The sequence below is a fragment of the Ixodes scapularis genome, unplaced genomic scaffold (assembly GCF_016920785.2).
Source record: "Ixodes scapularis isolate PalLabHiFi unplaced genomic scaffold, ASM1692078v2 PGA_scaffold13__105_contigs__length_92229423, whole genome shotgun sequence".
NCBI classification, from domain to species: Eukaryota; Metazoa; Arthropoda; class Arachnida; order Ixodida; family Ixodidae; genus Ixodes; species Ixodes scapularis.
In genome coordinates, this window is record NW_024609839.1 from 91,623,408 (window position 1) to 91,645,730 (window position 22,323).

A 22,323-nucleotide genomic window follows, 5' to 3' on the forward strand; every position below is an offset into this window, starting at 1 on the left:
AGTCTTCCTTTAAATGTGGGACAACCACAAAAGTCTGTCGGAATGACCTTCCGTCCACCGTAATGTCGACACTCACTTCTCCATTATTTTCAAGTGGCAGCCCATTTGCTCCCACAAGTTTCAGGGAAGATTTTGAAGGTGTCATCTGAAGTCTCTGGCAAACAGCTTCATTCACAAGGCTTCTGGTGGAACCAGAATCCAAAACTGCACTGAGTTCAAGGGATCCCATAAAGACTGGGACCCGTTTGACGCCCACAGAAGATTCACAGCTAACGCGCTGCACTACTGGTGTCTCCCCGCAGGCCCCGAAGACACCAGGTCGGAGTTTTCCAGGTCAGTCGGAACGTTAGGCTCCGCTTGAAATGCGCGCTGCCATTCAAGAAATTCTTGCGTGAGAGGCTGGGGGCACCAGGTAACAAAGTGGCCTTCCTGTTTGCAATTTAGGCAAAGCTTGAGTACTTTCCGACGGGATCCTTGAGCCTTGGTCTGGGCTGCATTGTTCTGGCGGCGGAATTCCCTTTGGTAGGTCAGGCTTGGTCGTGGTTTGTCATTCGCACTGCTCGCTGCATCGCATTCCTGACGTTTTTCCCCAGGCTGCTGTTGCCGATCAAGTTTGACGAAACTGCACAGCTCATCGGCCCCTCCTTCGTGGAAGTTTGAAACTTTTAATGACTTCTCTTCGGGCTTCTTGGCTTTTCCGCTTGCCCGATCAAACTTCATAAAAGAGTCGAGCAAGTCATCAAGCGATGTAAAGCTTCTATCGAAATACATCCGCTTCGTCTTGTCGTTCAGCGATTCAAGAAGCAATTCGCACTTCTCGGCTTCGCTTCCTGTGAAGACACATTCTTCTATCAGTTGCAGCTTCTGAATAGCGTACTCCATGCACGTTTCTGTGGAGGTCTGTCTTCGAGCGAACATTGCTCTTTGATTTTCCACCGGGCTTTCTAAATTGTAGTGCCGCCGAAACGCGGACTTCACGTCATTCCAAGTGCTCATCTTCTTGGAGTTAAGCTCGAAGCGCATCCAAGCAAAATCTTTGGAAGGTAGCTTTGATATGAGCAGCGGCAGTGCGATATCTTCCGGCAGCCCGTAAATTTTCAGCCAAAATTCGACCTGATGGAACCAACCAATTACGTCAGTGGCAAGGAGGGGAGCTGCACTTACGGCCGCGGTGGATGGCTGAACTCGATGGTTGATGGTATCTCCCAGTCCTCTCCCCTGGCTTTGCTGGTTCGAGCCCTTGTCTCTGCTTTGAGATGTGCTGCATGAGTTTGGAACGCTCTCTTGTAGTTCGGTATCCAGCGACCGCTGCTGCCGTTTCTTTTTCTTAGATATTTTATTCGGTTGCCCTTGGTGCTTGGAGCCCTCATCGCTGCTTTCAGAGTTACTTCTCGAGCTCGCGGCCTCCAAGCAGTTGAGTCTCTCGATTACTGGGGACAGTCATCCGCACACCAGGGTCTCCATGGCTCTCAGAGAAGCGCTATCCCCAGCAGCACTTGCAGAATAGGCAGGCGTCGGTGCGGGTACAGTCTGTTGTCGGCTAAGAAGCTCTGCGATGCGTTGCCTCAATTCAGCGATTTCTTCGTCCCTCCTCGAAAGGATCTGCTGAAGTTCTTCGCTCCGTGCAACTGCCGCCTCAACTTTAGCTTGCAACGACGCGTCACTGCCGCTTTTTGCGCCGTCTTCATCCATCGTTGCTGACGTTGTAGTTAAGCCTTCTCGTTGATGCGAAGAGCTCAATGGGCGATTTGATAATGACCGCCGTCCCCACATAAATTTACCTCATTACGGAGTCCCCGTTCGGGCGCCAAGTGCGACGAAGCTCGATTGGTCGTCGAAATATATCTTTTAATGTTCGGCTCCGTTGAGGCGTGGTGACATTCTTTTTCTTTTCCAGCTCGATCCTCTTCTTCTTTTCCTTTTCTTCCAGCGTTCACGCGACACCGTCACAGATGTATTGAAGGAAGAAAAAAGAACAGCCGTCGGTATCAGCTCGAGCCGAGGCCACACTCGCACGGGGGCACCCGAGCACGCGGACGACACACACCATCAACCGCACTCAAACGACTGTAGAAAAGCTATTTCCTTGTCGGTTAAAGCCACAGAAGGATGGCTGACACAACGCTCGCCTAAGCGGAGTGTAGACGCTTTGCAGCAGCTCTGCATGGACGCCGCCATAACTGACCTTCAGTTTTTGTTTTCTCTTATTTCGTTTATTTCACTGCATCATTACCATAGCAGGCCAGGTTATTGCCACATTAGATTCAACTGGGTCCTTTTCTAAATCATCGGCCTTTGTAGAGGATCGTCAACTACCGTTTCAGTTGCTCGGCATCTCGGTAAGACAAGAGAAGGTCAGCAATGGCGGCTGGAATTTGGCGCGTGTGTAAAGCGTCTATACTAAAAGCTTCAAAAATTTCCCGAGTGTGTTTTTCGGTGAATCTGCCAATTATCGAGGTCTTTTGTAAAGAAGGCGTACACTTACACGCTTGACAATGCGGGGGTAGGTGACCCCCCACTGTTGAATTTAGAGAAAGATTGTGCTCCCTTAACCCGTCATTAATACACCGTCCCGTCTGTCCTACGTAGGATCTGCCACAGGAAAGGGGAATGCTATAAACCACTCTGGTTGAACAGGGCACGTAAGGGCGGACGTGTTTTGTGCGGCACCTGTGTTTTGTAATATTTTCTATTTTTGCTCGAACTTTAGAACAAATTTGACCCAATTTTTGGGGTGCTGACATCACTAAGGGGACTCCGTACCTATTGGCTACCTGTTTGAGATTGTGAGGTATTCTGTGTATATACGGAACCACCACCACTCTTTTTTTGTCGATATCACGTGCAGCTTTTACGCATCCTTTTACTTTTTTTTATCAGAGTTCCTACCACTTCAGTTTTCCAGCGCAGGTACGTGCTAACTGAAGTGGTAGGAACTCTGATAAAAAAAAGTAAAAGGATGCGAAAAAGCTGCACGTGATATCGACAAAAAAAGAGTGGTGGTGGTTCCGTATATACACAGAATACCTCACAATCTCAAACAGGTAGCCAATAGGTACGGAGTCCCCTTAGTGATGTCAGCACCCCAAAAATTGGGTCAAATTTGTTCTAAAGTTCGAGCAAAAATAGAAAATATTACAAAACACAGGTGCTGCACAAAACACGTCCGCCCTTACGTGCCCTGTTCAACCAGAGTGGTTTATAGCATTCCCCTTTCCTGCGGCAGATCCTACGTAGGACAGACGGGACGGTGTATTAATGACGGGTTAAGGGAGCACAATCTTTCTCTAAATTCAACAGTGGGGGGTCACCTACCCCCGCATTGTCAAGCGTGTAAGTGTACGCCTTTTTTACAAAAGACCTCGATAATTGGCAGATTCACCGAAAAACACAACGCTCGCTTCTTTGAAGCGAGCGTTGTGTCAGCCATCCTTCTGTGGCTTTAACCGACAAGGAAATAGCCTTTCTACAGTCGTTTGAGTGCGGTTGATGGTGTGTGTCGTCCGCGTGCTCGGGTGCCCCCGCGCGAGTGTGGCCTCGGCTCGAGCTGATACCGACGGCTGTTCTTTTTTCTTCCTTCAATACATCGAGTTGTGAGTTTGCGCTTGTCTCTTCTCTCTTCCCTCTTCTCTGTTCCTTTCTATTTGTGCGCCATTTTAACCATGTTCAATCATTACCAACTCGCCCAACTAACCACTTTACGAAAGCAGGTTACGTCGTGTCATGTGTCAGCTCAACGCACAACACTCGGGTTTAAGCAGGCAAGTACTAACTTCAAAATACTTTTTCCTGATTTCTATCCACTACGTTCAAAACCTGCAGTGGAATGCTGACTGAAGCGAGATTCCAGAGGCCTAGCCTTCTTCGAGAAAGCGATGGAAGGACTACCTACTGCCCTTCTACCACGCTGATGAACGTTGATGATCGCACACTGTCAGGCTTTCGGCGGTTGCATAGGTGGCGTCTATATACGACAGTAAGCAGAAAGTTACCGGGACAGCTGTTCTCCCAGCACGGAATGAAAGGCGATGCAAGGCGAACCTATAGTTCGTAATGAGCCACGGTACTTATGAGCCGTGGTTTCCTCTGCGGCACCTTCGTTGCTGCTCTTTTCGTTGCTGTGGACACAACCGACGCAGCTTCCCTCATTGGCCGTTACGCCAACCGCCGACAACATGCATTGCGAAAGTCTCAAGAAGCGAGCAGAAAACGCGTAAGGACCTGTTCCGGCCAGTTCAGTGTTTTTCCGCTAGGGGCCATTCGTTTTGCGGGGGTCGCGATATGATGACGCCATCGCGCTATGCTGGTAGTCGTTCCTTCTTGTTCTCTCAGAAGACAGAAACAAATTCGGAGGAGTGAAATGTATGCTGTAGAAAGTACGCGCTCAGCAGCAGGGCCACCACAGCGGCAGCTGGTACGATATCATTGCGAAAGCTGACGACATGTTTTCACATGTCGTTATCAGCACGAGCTGTGGATAAAGCAACTTATCTGTCAAGCAACAGTGTGCGAGACGAATCTGGCAAACATTCATTGTCACCACACCCTCAAGCGCAAAGCTTACAGCTATGGCTGCCATGTGACCCAATGTGATCCAGCGATCAAACAACAACAACCTTCCTATCGAAAACTTTTTTTTTTTTAATGTCTGCATCGCAGCGAGGATTAGAATCCCGAACTCATATCTAGATGAGCCCCTGCACAAAAAGCCGCGGCTGTGTGAAAACGGCTGATATAATCGAAAGTGGCACGAAATTTGGAACATACAAAATCGCCTCACGCTATTTTCGCTTTCCGAGCAACAAGCATCCATATGTTCATTTTTCTTTTTCTTTTTTTTTTTTTTTTTAATGGCGTGGATCTTTTTTTTTTATGAATTTTGTGCCATTTTAAGTTGATTTTTCGCACGTGTGTTTAAGTCCTTATGCAGCAAAATTTAGAGTGGGACGCTCACCATTTTAAGTAGAAAAAGACAAACATCCAATTTTTAGAGTTGAAGCTAACTGTGCCGTGGAGGGTATACCAGCAAAGCTGGCGCAAGTGGCTGATTGAAACACGCGCCGCAACCCTAATGGTTGTAAACATTGAAACGTATGTAATGCAGGAAAACGTATTCCGGTCCTGGCTTGACGGTAGGCTTGATGCACCCTCGCTTTTAGGTGCGATTTATTTTTATGTCCCTCGGAAGGGTATAAGATTTTCATTTCTTTCTTACTGGCAGAAAGTTCGTGTCCAGTCTCTAATGTCACGCCTACAGCTCCTTCATAATAACGACAGAAGTGATTTAGACTTGCTTTCACCCCTCATAACGTTTAAACGAGCCTTGTTGGCCGACTGACAAACAAACAGTCGTGGTCTGTTGTTTTATGTTGTTCCGTTTATTTGCTTCGACCTTTCCGATATTACGTCGTGCCCGCTTGTTTGTATATGCTCTTTCGAGCAGGCAGTCTAAAGAGCACAGTATATCGGGCATTCCTTTGTCGTTGTTTTCTTCTGGCGGCGAGCATTCGCAAAATAATTTCACGCCATTCAATTTGTTGTATCCCAAAGGTAACAAGCTCTGCTCACAAATTACAACATTTGACGTCACCTTTCCAGTGTTGCCAGTGCAGTCTCTCAGACCAAATTTCAAAATTTTTCAATAACTTCGGGGGAAAAACAACAATGTGTCTTTGCATATGGGTTACCAGTTCAAACGTGTCTAAACGCGCCATTCGACTCCAAGTGACCGCACCGTCTCGCACGATGCATGCTTCGAACCGGCCTCAACGAAACTCTTTGATCAGACGCGGTTTTTGTCGATATCGCGACCGCCTTGAACCAATTTGCCGGCCATTAGCTGTCGGGCGTGGTACTGCGCGTGGATAGGAGAAACCTTCACGCGCGTGTCGGGTGCTTTGAGAAGCAAAATGTGTATACACTCCCCGATCAGCCGCCTCGATTAGGCTACCTGAGCTATATTCCTCTAGCATCTTAATGTACCTCAGATGAGGGGGTTGCCTTGGATTTCAAGGCTGCGTGTCGACTTACGAGGAAAAGAACCACTTGGATATCGCAGCCATTTAATTTCGTTTTATTAGCTAGCTCCCGAATAGTCCCGGGTAAATGTGGTATAGAAGCACGTCATGAAGGCTACGAAGGGATTGGTTACAACTATACGAGCTACTCTTCTCGATTACAATTTCTGTCTGTTATATTAGCACCGCATTTTCCGTACCCTTTGTATACTCTGCCGAGGCAAATTTCAGTTGAAAAAAAAAAAAAAAGTTTCCTCTTGGATAGTTTACGCCCAGCGTACAGTCCACACCTGGAGCCTATACTCCGTTTTACCTTACATCCGGACGCAGCGCATGCTACGAGCTATGGCAGCCAATCCCGCTCTGTGGACGTAACCTGCGATACGCTTTTCGCGCGTCGCCGTGCCCCCTCTCCAAGGTCACGTGACACGCACACGGCCTTGGATTGGCTCCGATGGCTCGTAGCATCCGCTGCGCTCGGACCTAAGGGGAAACGGAGTTCGCGCGTACAAACATTTGATACAAAGAACATCTTGACAGATGCCCGTTTTATTAGCTCCTGAACGAGCTTGCATCGCTGTATCATACATTAGTCACCATTAACATATTCTGTCATGAGCAAAAATCGTGACGTTTCGTCAAAACGAGCAGTTTAAAAAAAAATTATTCTGCAGTCCGACCCTGCAGATAGTCCGAAGTACGTAAAATTTCAACTTTTTAACTCGTATACTCCGTGGACTATGGTACGAAAAATACTGTATTTACAAAACTATGGACTTCTAGCAAACCGTTACAATGTTCCGCGTACCGCACTACCGGAGCCTTTGAAGCATGTTTTTAAAGGCGTCATGAAACGACATCAGGTTGGAATGTTCATGACTTCGCAGAGGCGTACCGGTCCTAGTCTGGCCCGAGTATACTCGCACGGACCTCCACTGATTCAGAAGCTTCTTTGTCGCGGTAAAATTGCGAGGATCAAAGGGGACAATTTATTTCAGTGTTGCCTTCGCAAAGCTTCACGACGTAATTGTGGGATCGAAACCAGCCGCCTGACGTCAGTCAAGCGCGGCTCATGAATTGGACACGAGAAGTGCGTGAGCACTCGACTTCGGCTCGTCACGATCAGTGCCTCGGCGGACTCTCGGGTAATGGCTCGCGTCCATCCACTGCGGCGATCTCGAACAGTTCATGGAGCTGGGCACGCGTCTTCTACTGTGCCGACCCGAAACGCGTGGGTGCGATTAACGCTGGCGGCATAGTATAAGCCACGTGGCCACTTGTTCTGGCTCCGAGTTGAGGCCCGTGGTTCAGGGGATGAACGATGATCATATTTCTCGAATTAGTCTGGCGACTGCCATTGCCTAGAAAGAAAAACTCGGGCAAGTTTATTCACTTATCAATGTTTGGGAATGATTCCAAGTAATAAGTTTCAGCGATGGTGGTACCGCGGTGTGAGAATCGTGCTCCCTAGCTCCTGGAGATTCGGCTTCGCAATAAAGGTGCTTGCCCACACCTCCCTGACGGGAAGAAATAAAGCAAGGCTCCGATACTGCTCGTATGATAGCAAAACTAGAATTACTCACGCGTCGCAGACCCAGCGTCGTACTGGAGTTCAACGACCATCATCCAGATGACAGCCATTTTGATAGGCGCCAGTGGACCCCTTATAGGTCGTGAAAGTTGCGAATTTAGCATTTATGTCCGAATTTTTTTTTTTTTTTTTATTTGTTCCACGATTGACTGGGAGGTGGCCAGAGATGCCCGACGAGCTTTCTGCCCCTTTAACACTCTTAGTATAAGGCATTTTATATTGTTTTGAGAAAAAAATATATAAGCAATTTAAAAAATACAAATGTGTGCAATAATTACGCGATACAAAAAGATGGCAGGTAATTTCGCGGTACAAAAAGATAACAACAGTTGTTCGTACGCAAAAATATTATTCGTGATACGGTGTAATACGTGTTAACATAGATACCAGGCAATGTTTCTGTCCACCAAAATCGCCTTCCGTTTAAATGTAAATTTAATAAAAGTGTAATATAGGCATGGATCGGGTTTTTGATAGTGTTTAGGAGTTTGACGACGTAAAAATATTTATTTTCATTACCATAATTTATGGACATTTCGGGAGATCACCTGATCTTATGTCTAAAAGTGTTAACTTTAACGAAACATGGTTGGATTATAGTCGTTTCTTAAAGCTACATGATTGTATAAACGATGCATGTTATGATGTGCTGAGTTCAGACTAATCACACTCTAACCGGAGCAAGCTGTCGCTGTAGCTTTATTACTTTGCAACAGTGACATAACTTTGCACCACACCTTGCACATGCCACCAAAACCAGCGAGACATACACAGATCGAACGTAAGTTTACCCAATACAAATGTAATCACTGAAATCGCAAATCAGGCAATTAGAAAAGTAGGACACCACTGTGTACCAGATAGTACAATCCAAATCTTGACGCCAATGTAAAAAAAAAAAAAAAAAGACAGTAAACAATTTTAGTAGATCATGCGAAGTTATATGTTTAGCGATGTTATCCGAGTCTTTGACCCCATAAATCGTAGCACAGAGCTGCGCACCGGGAACTTTAGCAGTCAGCTACCCTCCGGAAACACCTGCCGCTAACGCCCGTGCATCGTTCAATCTTTTTTACCCGAGCACGCTCCGAAAGGCGAGGTAGATTCCTATCGGCCGACTGCATTCCGCATTCGAATTTTTTCAGAATCTCGCGGATCGTTTGAGGTTGGTCTGTCTCCCGCAGTCCCGATTCCAGAGATTTGCCCAACAATAGCAGCAAAAAGAGAAATGCATCGAGCGTTCGGGTCCGTGAAACCAACGACCTAAAAGAAAGTCCAGTTCTTGAACTTATCTGATCTCGCGTCAAGCTTGCGTGGACGTTGGAGCGCCAGCAGCGCTTGAACGACGTGAACGACAATCGCATTTCTGTACGACAAACCGGACCCTGAGTAATTCGAACCAAGGACTCCGCAGAAACAGGCTTGCCAGAAACTTATGAGACAAATATTAAAAGAAGGTGCAATGCTGCTGCCAAGTGTCTATAAAACGCTTTGCAGCTGGGCATGGATGTCGCCATAAGCGACATTCATTTCTTGTGTTTCCACTTATATTTCGTTCAATTCACTTTACTAGAACGGGAGCGGAGGAACTTGCGCTTCTTACAGAGCATAGACATTCTAAGAAACGGACTTGCGGAGAAGTTGCTCCCATCGGTATTGCGGCCCATATCGAGTCCTCAACCAAACTACTGGCGTAACCTATGCAGTCAAACCCATCGAACTTTCAGCTACAAACCGTGCACGTCCTTCGTCTTAAACCAGGGCTCTCTAAACCGCTGCCCGAGGGCCAGATCCGGCACAGGCGCTTTGTCCGTCCCGCGGACGGCCGCGGTCTTTACGGCGACGCCCGGTGACGCCCGGCCACGGTACCGGAGCTACAGACGCCAAAACAAGAGCGTAAAGAAAATCTGCACCGCGACGGTTTTTTCCAGAGCTCGAGCGAAGATATCAGCAAGAATGAGAGAAAATCTCCACCAAAACGGGGGTTCTCTCGCCATATCCTTTGTTGTGCGCATATTGTCATAACAAGCATTGCTATGGGTAGTTTCTTGTTTCATGTCCGTGTAAATAGGATCTGTGTCATAACACTCGCATATTTCATCGTGAGATTTACGATTCTTATTATTGTTCGTTTCTCCCGCGTTAATATGCCAATTAGCTCATACGCGTTTTGATTTATGCCAGGCGAATTCTCTGGGTCACATTTATTTCGCAATGTCATAATTAGCAATATTTTGCATTTAAAAATAAAGTATATTATTACGTATTCATCCGCCTTACTTTTTTAAATATTTGCTGTAGTTTTAGTTTGTGGATTGAAATGTTTATTGAGGCCTAATTATTTAGTTTTTTTGTTTTTATTTTTAGAGCGCAGCTCTTAGGCGCCCGTTTCCGGCTTGGGCGGCGTCGGAGTCGCCGTCGGCGTAACCGCGCGGTGAATGATGGGTAAATTTCCCCGCTAAATCGAGCGGAAAATTTTCCCCGATAATTTTAGTGGAAAATTTTTCCCCGCTAAATCTAGCGGAAAATTTTCCCCGCTAAATCTAGCGGAAAATTTTCCCCGCTAAATCTAGCGGAAAATTTTTACCGCTAAATCTAGCGGAAAATTTTTCCTACTAAATTTAGCGGAAAAATTTCCCCTAAATGGGGGCGAGCAGGAAAGGAGGAGGGGCATAGCCCCCTCTTCGTACCTTCCCCTCCTCAAGGGCTGCGCTCTAATTCGGCGTTACAGGGAGTTGTAAACGGCTTTCTTTTTTTTTTTTTTTTTTTCTCGTTTATATTGTTTTATTTAATTTCCGGCTTTCGAGACTGTGACAGTTCCCCAAACCGGCCCCTTTAGCTAAAATGGTTTGAGAACCCTGCTTCAAATCGTGCCATTCCCCACGAAATACCGAGACGACATTTCTTCCCCGGCGGGAGTGATGCTACGAATAAAAAGATGAGAAGCGACCAGACAGCAGAGGAAGCTGAGATCTCTGGAAAGTTAACCGCCATTTTTCAATGCCTCTTCACCTCGTGTAAATTAAATCATAGTATATATTCGCTGTAACAATATATCGATTTGTTTGACCCCGAAAATAACGATATATTGGCTTCATCTCATGGGGTGATGGGTCGTGCTGAAGCGGGGATCCAGCTTGGCAACAATCTATGCTGTTGGACACTGATCTGGGGCACTAATCGGGACACTCGGCGAAAAGGTCGGCGAGTAGTAGAACTCTCTTAAAAATGTCTGAGCGTCTACTTACCCGTAAAACACTCGAAGAGCCAATCTCTGCGATTTACGAAAACAGCTCAGCAAATGATCAGGCGGAACATCCGTTTGGACCTCAAAATGAAGTCTGCGCTGTGGCGTTGCGCAGACTTCATTTTGAGGTCCAAACGGATGTTCCGCCTGATCATTTGCTGAGCTGGTTTCGTAAATCGCAGAGATTGGCTCTTCGAGTGTTTTGCGGGGAAGTAGACGCGCAGGCAGGCAGTTCTTAGTCTAGTAGTAAGCGTTGTAAAGAAGTAGGGGGAATAGTGAGAGCCAATCGTGTACGCGCGCTGGGCGCATTCGTCACTCGCTTAAGTCGGCGAGAAATCCGGAGGAAATTGATTGGCCGGCGTCAAGGTCAAGCGTGGCTCCGGCCAATCACGGCCACCGCATTTCTCGCCGACTTTTTTGCTAAGTGTCCAGATTAAGGCCCCTGCACGAAAAAAAAAAGTTAAAAAGCGCCGTTTTTTGTTTCTGTCCTGCAGTATACCAATCACATATTTCAATTGCTAGACATTTAAAAAAAATATGTCAAGCAAACAATCCGTAAGGTGTATTATCATAAGGGACTCGCAGTTCGTAGGTACTGCAAGAAGGAGACTTGTACGATACCCAATACAAGCAATCAAATGACTTGTGATCGATTACATTTCGTAATCGTTTAATTACATTTATTAGAAACCAATAACAAGAGTAATCAGATTACTCTGGAATTCATAAAATTACTCGTATATTCCTTCCCCTCCCGAATGGCACCTTTAGTTTGTACCTCTTTCCTACAAAGGGATTCTCAAACGAAGTGACCGAGTGAAAAATGATTTAACAACTTTTTTTTATTAAGACGATAAGTAGTTTATAGTTTGGTGATAATAATCAACGAACAGCATGAAATATTCGTTTTCAAACGGCAGAAAATTTGATCGTTTCGAAAATATGAGGTAATCTGGAAAGGAACGGTTACTTCATTAAGTACTTTTCTTCTCAAGGAATCTAATTGAATATTTTTTTTTAACTAAGAGTAACTGTAATTGACACCGATTACTTTTTCTTCAGTAACCTGTACAAGACTGAGTGCAAGCAAGGATCTGTCGTAGTAGTCGTGCGTTAAACTTCTTCGAATGTTGCCTGGCTTCACTCGTCGCTTTTCACGATGTCATTGATTTAATGTCTGATTTTAATCTTTCCTGTTTGCAGAAACGCAAAGCGTACATCCTGCCCTGGATCATCACCAGCATCATTGAGTGCGCGGTATTGTTCAAATCAAGTATATTCCTCGGGTTGCAATCGGTAAGTCGATCATTATCGCACAAAGTACTCAAATACCATAAACATCTGTGGCCAACAGAGTTGCAGTTGATCTATCGATCAAGCCGCCATACGTGAATCGCGTTTTACGAGGAACGCAGCGGATCAGTCTCAGCTCTCCAGGCATGTGGCACCATGTCTAGCCTGGTCCCGTCCTCTCTGGTACATACACACTTCCTTCTCTAGTTGCTGTTTTTGAAGCTTTCAAAGCTCGCGAAGTCTTCTCGAAGCGGCTCAGAGTCCTCTGTCCTACCTCTTGGGTTTTTTCTTTCTTTGTTTTTTTTCCCCACTCTCGCGTTGCGAAGCCGGCGGAGCTGGCCACGCAGATGTTTGGGCGCAAGTGACTGGTTGCCAGCCAAATACCTTAGACCGTAGCCGCGGCGGCACGTCTACCCCTTAAAAAAGGCTTTACAGCGTACTATGAGCACGGAACGAAACGCAAACGCTGGAACGCGTGGTCTTCGGTATATGCTGCGCTATCTGGAGGCGATAAAACTGTGCAGTGAGGGTGCTCGCATTAAAGAAAGCAGACACTCCTGCATTCCGCAGTCTAATCAACCGATAGGTAGTGCAGCATGTATAGAGAAGGCCAGGCATCCAAGGTTACGACCACGATTGCGAGTGCACTACAGTTGAAGCCCATCATTAATTGCCATTATTATTGTTTGTTTGTTTCTGTGTTTCACAAAATCGCGCATTTCAACAAAGATCTGGGCCGACTTGCTAGAAACAGCGTCTCAGCTGAGGGAAAGAAAGCGCTGCCAAAGCCAGCGCACGAGCTGAGCGGGACTCAAGCCGTGTCTCAAGACAGCCCTTTGCACCGCTTTCTTTTACCCAGTCTCAGCTGAGACGCAGCAAGCCGGCCCCGGTCTCCAAAGGGTTCATGCAACAAAAACTAGTAACGTGAAAGCGGATAATCCTTTTCTTCCCAAGTGGATTGCGTCAAGGTGACGCTCGCTCATGAACACGTGAAAACAGTTTACTGAATTTCGTATCTTACGAAAGTGAAATGTTTCATGGTACTCGTCCACCAAACTCTTGGCTTCTGCTTTGGTGCGCACACTTTTGGCTACGTCAAATTGCCAGTGGACGCATTGTTGAGCTTGTTCACGCGACCTCTTACGACTGACTGAAGCGAGGCAGGAAATTCTCAGTCCTCTGTTATTTTCCTCGAAGGTGCCCGCGAGCGCATGGATCATTGCAACGACCGTGGCCTTCTTCAGCGTTCAGGTAAGCGGGCCCTCAATGCCGAGATTCGTTCCGTCAAATTCATTGCTTCGAGGTCAATACAGAAGACTGAAACACTGCTTAATCCTGACGCTTCACGGCATCAGCATGAATATCGAACGACTAATTGTACAATTATCGAAAAAAGATGTACAAACATGTCTAGTGATTCCCATGCGTATCCCACTTTTAACTGCCCCAACGTAGTTACCTCTGGTATTTTGTTAGTGAGTGTTTTCACAATGTGCAATTCTCACCAAAATTATACGGAAGACGCACTGCACAGTCGGGGACAAAAGCCTCCAGGACACGCGAGCTGCGGCTGAAACGCATTGTTCTGCCATCTGCCGGCGGGTCGCCTGGTTTCGAGATCACACAAAAGCGCATGCGCGTCCTCTGCAAACATGAGTGTTTTCCCGCTCTTCTGCGGCACAGCACCTAACTCGGAATCGGGCGCGTGGTACCGCCTCGGAAATAGCGGCTGACGAGCGTCTGCTACACATTCCGAAACACGAGATACCGCCTGGGGCATTGCGCCGCATTTCGCCGTGTCAGCGCGCCTTGCTTTATAACCAGTTGAGTTTACAGGACGCGCATGCGCTTTTCTGTGATCTCGAAACCAGGCGACCCGCCGGCAGATGGCAGAGCAATGCGTTTCAGTCGCAGCTCGCGTGTCCTGGAGACTTTTGTCCCCGACTGTACCTTACCTCGTTGTAACGCTATCCTGGCGGCTGCCGAAGGAACGCTCCATGACATCGCGCTCACTGGAACAGCCCGAGCAGGGGAGGCCGCTTGTTCGAGGCTGGAAATGCCGCCGGGTCGAAGACAACGCAGCGATTCCGACTGCCGAGTCAGCTATGCTTTATGGTACCCCCTCGCACTACGATGCATAGCCAGCCGGCAACGGCCAGGCGGCGCCAGCAGGGTGAGAGCGCACGGTTATATCCTATCTCGCTAGAACTCGGCAAAGGGTGAACGATAAGCCCCACATTGCGTGCCGAAGGCTTCGAAATGCGCGAAGTATACGAGCGCAACGCACACACATTGGAGCATGACGCAGCGAAAAGCCTGATACTTCTCCGGAGTTGAGGCGCGCTCCGGTGATACGCGGTCACGTTCCGATTGGCCCGCCAAGGCCGTAGCTTCCGCTCTACTGGCACCTTACGCGATCACGGCTTCCTGGGATACCCAGTATTTCTTGCTTCAGACACTAGGCTAAGCGGCGCCACCGGAGTAATAGCTCACGTTTGAACAATGCAGGCACCACTCCCAGGGCTACCCAATATTTCTTGCTTCAGTCGCTAGATGTCGCCAAACCAAACAGCATTGCAAGGCGGCTGTCGAAAACGCGGCATCCACCGTTCAGCGGCATTTGGACCTTGAGCGAGCGGCCTCCATTAGTTGCTATACGTCATGGAGCAGACAGCTCTCGGGCTGCGCCAGTATAGCACTCCCACACAATAAGACAGTGTGCATGTTCCCTATAAGTTTGGGGGGGGGGGGGGGGGGGGGGGGGGATCGGTGGACTACAGGCTGTATAAGTATCCACACAACCACCAAACCCAATCAATTATAAGTTTGGTGGGCACTTGTGCAGTGGCCCAATTTTTTAATATCAAGCGAGCGTCGACCGCCGGGACGGCCAGCGCCGTGCCGCGAAGGAGTGCGGTGATACGGGAAAGATTAAGCGCGAGCGCACAGAGCCCTTTCTGGTGTGAGCGTCGTCTGCTAGGCTGTTCCGTGGAAGGCAGGGCGCTTGCAATGTCGAAGTGTATCGCCGATACGCCCCTCCTCTTGGAATGAGTTCACAATCCTATTGATGTTAGCCAGTGTAACCCCGACAGTTGTTGTTATATCCCTTTGCGTCATGCCGTCCATCGACATTCTCACCGCACGTTCCCGCGTTTCTATGGGCACTCCAGGAGCCCTAAACTCGTCAGATACAAAGTTGTAGCCGAAAGTTCGCGGAGCGCGCCGATTGGATGTCGACGAGAAAAACGCGAAGTCATTGTCGTGATTGTCCAATCGGCGCGCTCCGTCAACTTTGCCTCCAACTTTGTATTTGACGAGTTTAGGGCCCCTGGAGGCATAAAAATGTGCGCGCGCTTGCTAGCCAAAGAAAAGTGCGACTACCTCGCTACATAAGCTAGATGACGACAGCAACAACGCAGTTGATACTACAAAACACCAAGCGAAAACCCTGTTTCTACTCCGTTTTACTTTGTGTTGTACCGCAGCCGACGCTACGAACCATCTTGGCCAGTCCATCGCTAAAAGTGAGTCACGTGGCCTTCCCGTTGGGCACGACTGCACGGGAAGCACGATGTCACGTGGCAGGGCAAAAGCACTGGATTGGTTTTGATGGCTCGTAGCATTGTTTGCGGTATAGAGTTTAATGCATCGTTGCGTTCAGTTTGTCGCGTCACCGTATTTTTCATTTTTGTTGGTGCAGAAATGTAAACGCAGACATAAAATTAAAAAGAATACAGTAAATTAAACTCGAGATAGCGTGCGGTTTATGCCACGCCTGAGCAGTATCGCGCAAGCAAGAGCAGATAATGAACAGGGGCTGAGTGTGGGCAACGGAATAGCCTAGCAGACGACGTTCGCAATGGAAAGAGCTTTGTGCGTACGCGCTTAATCTCTGCCGTGACGCCACATTTCTCCGCGGCACAGCACTGGCCGTCCCGGCGGTCGACGCTCGCTTGATATTATTAAAAAAAACTTGGGCCACTGTACATGTGTGAGATATGGCGTACAAATCTTAATAAATCCAGTCACGCGTCTAACCCTGCCGTGGCCGTGTGGTTACCGCGCTTGACTGTCGCGCAAAAGGTGTAGATTCTATTCCAGTCAGAGGACTGTCTTTTTATTTATGCTTTCAACTTGGCCTTCCCGTACGTTTAAGAACATGCTCGCCTGATCGTGTTCCGATTGTTCTACGCACCGAAAGTTCTACGCCGAATGATCCAGAAACCAACGAGGATACATAAGGGACTCCGCAAGGCGAGCGGAGTCAGTTTCGCCCCAGCGTTCGACTCTGCTGTCACGGCGTCACGCCGACGCCCGCGACGCTCCGCTTTCTACTGTTCCCTTTTCATTCTTTGGGCACAAGTTCACCCCATTAAACGTTTAGTTTTTGCAGCTATTATCGCCTCATCACTCGTCATTCGTGACAGTATTTTGGCATTAAAAATGTTTAAAGGCTGTCCATGTAGGAAAGGACCGACATAAAAAATGAAAGCCGTTTACAAATCCCCGTAACGCAGAATTGGAGCGCAGCTCTTGAGGAGGAGTAGGGAAGGGTACTGAGGGGGGTCACGTCACCTGCGGGTAGTCACGTGACCCCGGGGGGGTCACGTGATCTCGGGGAGGGGGGGGATCACGTGACCTCGGGGGGGGGGGGGGGGGGGGGGGTCACTTGACCTCGGGGGTCACGTGACCCCCCCTCCCCTCCTTTCCCCCCCCCCCCCCCCCCCCGGTTACGAAGACGCCGACGCCTCTCAGGCTGGAAACGAGCCCCTAAGAGCGCTGCGTTCTAAAATGCGAGACAATGTCATCTGGGGACCGTTCACTAAATACACCCCTTTCAAGATACTGTCCTCTGTTGGCAGCTGTGGAATCCCTGCACAACGGCGTTCTAAAACCCCAACGTCACGGCACACTTTATGTGTTTAATTGTAGTAGAAGAAGACACACCCGCAGAAAAAGGTGATGAGCGCAGTGACGTTGCACTTTCGACGCTATTTGATTGGCTCGTCGGCTCCTGGCGTTGGCCGCGCTCCGACGTTTGCCATCATATGGAATGACTTGCACGTTTCGCAATGTCAGTTGTTCCGTCATTATGCAGGGGTTCCGACTTTCTGATAATCGGCACGCGAATGTTAAAAGGGCTCTATATGGCGGCCAAGACATCGCCCGCAACACTCGCGAGCGAATTTTGTAGCGTGAGTTACACTGTCCGAGGTTGAGCAGTTTCGCGTGGCTTTCAAAGAGCCGTGCTGCGCAAGCGCGAGGAGCAGTGACGTCACACGGCGCACAGCTGGCGCGCCGGAGCCGCCGCCGCCGCGCGCGCCTCGCCGGTCTGCGCATGCGCGAGGAGCAGTGGCGTCACATGGCACACAGCTGGCACGCCGGAGCCGCCGCCGCCGCACACGTCTCGCCGGTCTGCTCATTCCAGAGGAGTGACGTCATAGCCGCGGCAGACGCACTGGCGCCGCCGCGTGCCCAGCTGTGCGCCTCCGTTGCGCAGTAGCCAAGTCTGACGCTGCACCGGAGCCGCCTGAGAGCGCCTCTCCTTTTGTGCGCATAAGCTCACGCTACGTATATCCTGGCATAGGCGAGCTAAGCCACCGCAGGTTTTGTGCATATTCTACGTATTATCATGTTGTCCAATTGGAAGACCAAATCAGGAAGTCTTTTTTATACGTGATGAAAACAGCTCAGACGACGAACATGAAGTAAGAAAACTAACACCGCAAGACGGAGCTGTACTCACAACTGACACTTGATTGCTGAAACGGCAGAAAAAAAGACGTAACCAATAATAAGAACAATAATAATAATTGTATTGCAAATGGACAAAACGTATGTTAAGTCAGACCTGCCTAAGCCACGTTGGGCTTGACTGGCAGCGTCTTACAATCAGTGAAAGATTGTAAGAATAAAAAAAGATTACATCAAAAACGCACACTCATCTACCTAGCACCAAATTATCTTCGGAACTGAAATTCTTATAATGACGTTGTTTGAAATGCTCCACCTCCGAAGATAATGTGGTGCTTGGCAGATGAGTAGGTGTTTGTTGATGTAACCTTTTTTTTTTTTTTTTGGCTACGTTGTTTCCTTTTTCGTATTTTCACTAATAACGCTTTAGTTGTGAGTATAGCCGCGTCCTGTCGAGTTTGTTACTTCACCTCGCCTTCGTCGTTTCAGCTGTTTTCATTCTGTATAACGCTCACCAACTAGCCGAATTCGCAGCATTAATACCTATTAATTTTGTCTTCGTTTTTTTTTTTTTTCGTGGTCTTTTAGTAGGCTATTTCTAGGCTGATGAATCTCATCCAAAAAGTGTGTTGAGTGTTACATTTTGTTTTTGTGTTTGTCCCTGGGTGTCAGAATTTGTAGAAGTGTTGAGATACAGGCGTTTGAATAAACGACAGTTTTTTTTTTTTTTTGCTTTTTCTTACAAGATTGCTCGTTATGGCTGTATACAAGCAAAGCCCAAAGGCACCAGAAGCCGGTATGAAAGATATGCGAATAATACCGTCATCAATAAACTTCTCCGGAAAATCCCACAAAGGTATATATCGGTATCTGTGATGTCTCCGCCCATCTGTTTCTGTGTGTTCTGAACTGGCAGTGGTAGGTGAGAAGGAATTGAGTTACTTCCGGGATGTACGGAGCGTCCTGCCCGAGCGTACTACATAGGAACGGCCCATCAATCGCACCGCTTTTCCAGTTCAGAACACACACAAACAAATGAGCGGGCATATCACAAATACCGATGTACACCCTTCTTTGCTCGCGTCCTGCTTTCTTTGCTTTCTGAAATCGTAGAATGCTAGACAAACATGAACCGCTCTTTCTGTTTATAGGTACATCTCCCGTGCCTTACACGGGAGAAGTACCTATGAAGAAATGGTCTATTGAAATCTGAATACCGGCAAAGCTTCGGCTTAGCTAAGATGGCACTGCAAAGCCAAGACTTTGCTGAGGCATCTTTTTGGCAAAGGTATTTCGGGGCAATGTGGCAGTCGAGACATCTGAGGAAACATCGGTTGGCAGCCTCAGGCTTATTTTCGAGTTATCTGCTCAGCGAGTCTTACGTTACTTTCGTTGCAGCTCTTCTACATCGCCTGCGTGATCCTTTACTTCAGAAGGCTCAAGAAGATGGAGAGGGAAATCCAACCTCCAGAAGTGTACAAGTGTTGACCTGCGAGCTTTTTGCCAAGCCTTTCGTGCTTCTGATGCGAACACGTGCGGCGTCCTGGTACAGGACTGACGTGCGACAAAGACCAACAGTGCTGGACACGCAGTGCCACATTGGATGAACTCCCACGTGTCGACTTGGTGCCTCGAGAAGAAAGAAATTCAGGCGCTTCGCCAACCTCGGTTCGTGTGCGGTTTCCGTGCAGTCTTCAAGCTCCAACTTTCAGTCGGCATGCAAGATTAATCGGTACTCCCAGTTATAGAAGTTCTATTCGAGGTTACTTCAGATGAGTGATTGATAAGCTCTAGCGTAAGACGAAGGAAGCTAAATAAATGTAGCCGCGGATGCAAGGTATGTGGAGAACGGCGTACGAAGTGGAGAAACTAAAGTTTTCTAATTCAACATGGTAGAGATGAAGGGGATTTCAAGATAATTGCTCGTGCTATAACTCTATCCATAGCGGACGCAGCAAACCACGTCGTGGTAACAAGAAGGGAATAAGGTAAGTCTAGATCCCTGATGCCTGCAAGGGGCCGTGTCAGTCGATTGTTATCGTAATATTGCATGGCCCTTGAGGTTATGCTTTTTCCTCGAAAGTTGTCTTCAATCGGCCTTGTTGTATGGCCCTGCCCCTTCCATGTTGATATGATGCTATGAAAATATCGTCAGTAAAAACATTGATGCGAATTTTATAAAGGATGCTAATCATGTCTAAGAAGTTTAGCAACGCGATTATCGCAATAATTCTTGTTTCTGTTAGATGCGTTATTTTCGTTGGCAATTTCATTGCATCGCGCATCTTTAAAAATGAAAAAAGAAATAAAAATAGGTTTGTTTTTTAATCCTGATCATTTTTTGCAACTCCCTGCGTTGTACGTGCCTCGACAACTTATGAAACAATTTCCCGAACTGCACTAATGGCAAAGCCGCGGATTGCTTGCCTAAAACAAACCTAACAAACAGTGAAATTCGCGAGTGTCATAATAAGGAGTTTTCCTCGATCGTCCAGGCGCCAGGGGAGTATCAGGGATCTTTATCGGAGTCATCAAATCAATCTAGTAAAACTCCGAATTACAACACCAATACTCGCTATAGTGTAGCCTGTTGAAAAAATTAAGTTTTTCAGCGAGCCATTCAAAAAATAAGCGAAATGTTTGTAGTGACAGAAACGAAATGAACGAGATTTAATTGGTCAAAATGCCGTCAACTCGCTTACGTTGAAACAGGATATGACGACATCAAGTACTGGAGCATCGATTCACGTGTGGATTCCCGTATCGTCTTCAAGCTCCAACTTTCAGTCGGCGTACAAGATTCATCGGTACTCACATTTTTAGAAGTTCTATTCAAGGTCGCTGCAGATGACCGGCTAACTTTGACTTAATATCGAATCCGACTTGGTAGAACTGGTTATCTAGTTTATATTGACCCTGTTAATATGAGTACCCCCGCTATATGGACACAATTTTCGGGGACGAACCGGGTAAGTACATGCATTTTTCTCCCGATAACAAATCGTCCACATTTCAAATTACGGACGATTTATTCGGGGACCGGAGTTGTTCATATTAAAGAGGCATGACTGTGTATTCCGTGTAGTGTGACGCAAGAAAACTAGCACATTAAGGCGACCACATAAAGGAAGCTCGCTCTTTCTACAAAGAGACAACAGCAGAGCATCATTATCTTCTATTGCCTTTTCTATCTTGGACGTCATTAATATCCAAAGCGTGGAAATTAAAAAAAAAAAGAAATCAAGTTTGTCTTCTACTTTATGATAAAAACATCGCAGCGTTGTTATTTGAAGTGCATAATTTGCAGAGCTGGCAGTAATGTAATTACTGTAATGAAATTACTGTAATTTAATTACTTGTTTCAGTAATTAGTAATGTAATTCATTACTTTTTGTAGCAGGTAATTTAGCAATGTAATGAATTACTGCAGCGACGGTAATTGTAATTAAATTACCTAATTACTTTTTCGCACCAGGCATATTTTTTTTGTCCACAATACACGAGAGCGCTTTTCTTTTTATTTTACTTTTTCTTATTCCTCTACACCTTTCCAAAAAACGCTCTTTGGCCGCTGCTATGTTGCTGCTGCTAATGCGGCTGGTGCGACTCTCGCGCCCGCTATCAGCTAGACATTTTCTGCCACTCTCTTGAACTGTGAAAACCCGCTCAGCGCGATTCTCTACCCATGTTTTCCGGTTTTGCATTCGACGTTTTCTGGCCCCTCTTGAAAGTTTCCGCTTACTTTTTCTGATGCATCCTGCGTACCCTCTCTGTGTTATCTTCCACTGTGAGAAATAGGGCTGGTAAGTGCCTGCCATTCGAGCTTTTCTGCTCGACATTCTCGGGAAACGAAGGAGCGGAAGTAGGTCGAACTAAGGCCCCTGGTGGAACGGCCTCGCCGCGATTTTGCGAAAAATGACAATTGTTCTCCCCCCACCCAGAGATAATCCGCGTTGGGTCCTCAGTCATCTCCAAAAATAGTTGTCCGGGTTGGGGTGGGAAACGGATCAATCGCATGCGTTCCTCTGTCCATCGGTAAACATGCAACAGAGAGTTCTAGCTGTGTGCCATGAACTGTGTAAATAATGTAAATAATGTTATCTGTAAAAGGAAGTTATCAATACCTCCTTTATATTTAAAAGTATACAAAAGTAATGCGAAAGTAATGTCATTACTTTTAAAAGTAATTAGTAATGGTAATTAATTACTTTCTGGCTGTGGTAATTTGTAATGTAATTTAATTACATTTCAGCAATTTTCAGCAAAGTAATTAGTAATGTAATTTAATTACAAAATATGAGTAATTTGGCCAGCTCTGATAATTTGTACGAGCATCTGATTTCATATACTTCGAGGAAGAACCTGAAGAGTCGGCAGTGTAAGCAGCTGCCACTGCATCCTGAATCTTGGATCAGGCACGTAAACAGGGCGTGGAAGAATCATGGAAGCCGGGCGCCCCCTCCCCCCCCCCCCCCCCCCCC

The 22,323-nt window shown here is 47.2% G+C and overlaps 1 protein-coding gene across 1 annotated transcript in view; it reads left to right on the top strand.

Moving 5' to 3' along the window:
- Positions 1-19,854, top strand: part of LOC121835477 — a 64,743-nt gene extending 44,889 nt beyond the window's left edge. The window contains exons 4-6 of the mRNA XM_042289719.1: positions 12,059-12,151; positions 13,346-13,399; positions 19,241-19,854. Of these exons, the coding sequence (XP_042145653.1) occupies positions 12,059-12,151; positions 13,346-13,399; positions 19,241-19,330 (237 nt within the window). The 3' untranslated portion in view covers positions 19,331-19,854. The remainder of the gene's footprint in view (positions 1-12,058; positions 12,152-13,345; positions 13,400-19,240) is intronic.
- Positions 19,855-22,323: the final 2,469 nt, after the last annotated feature.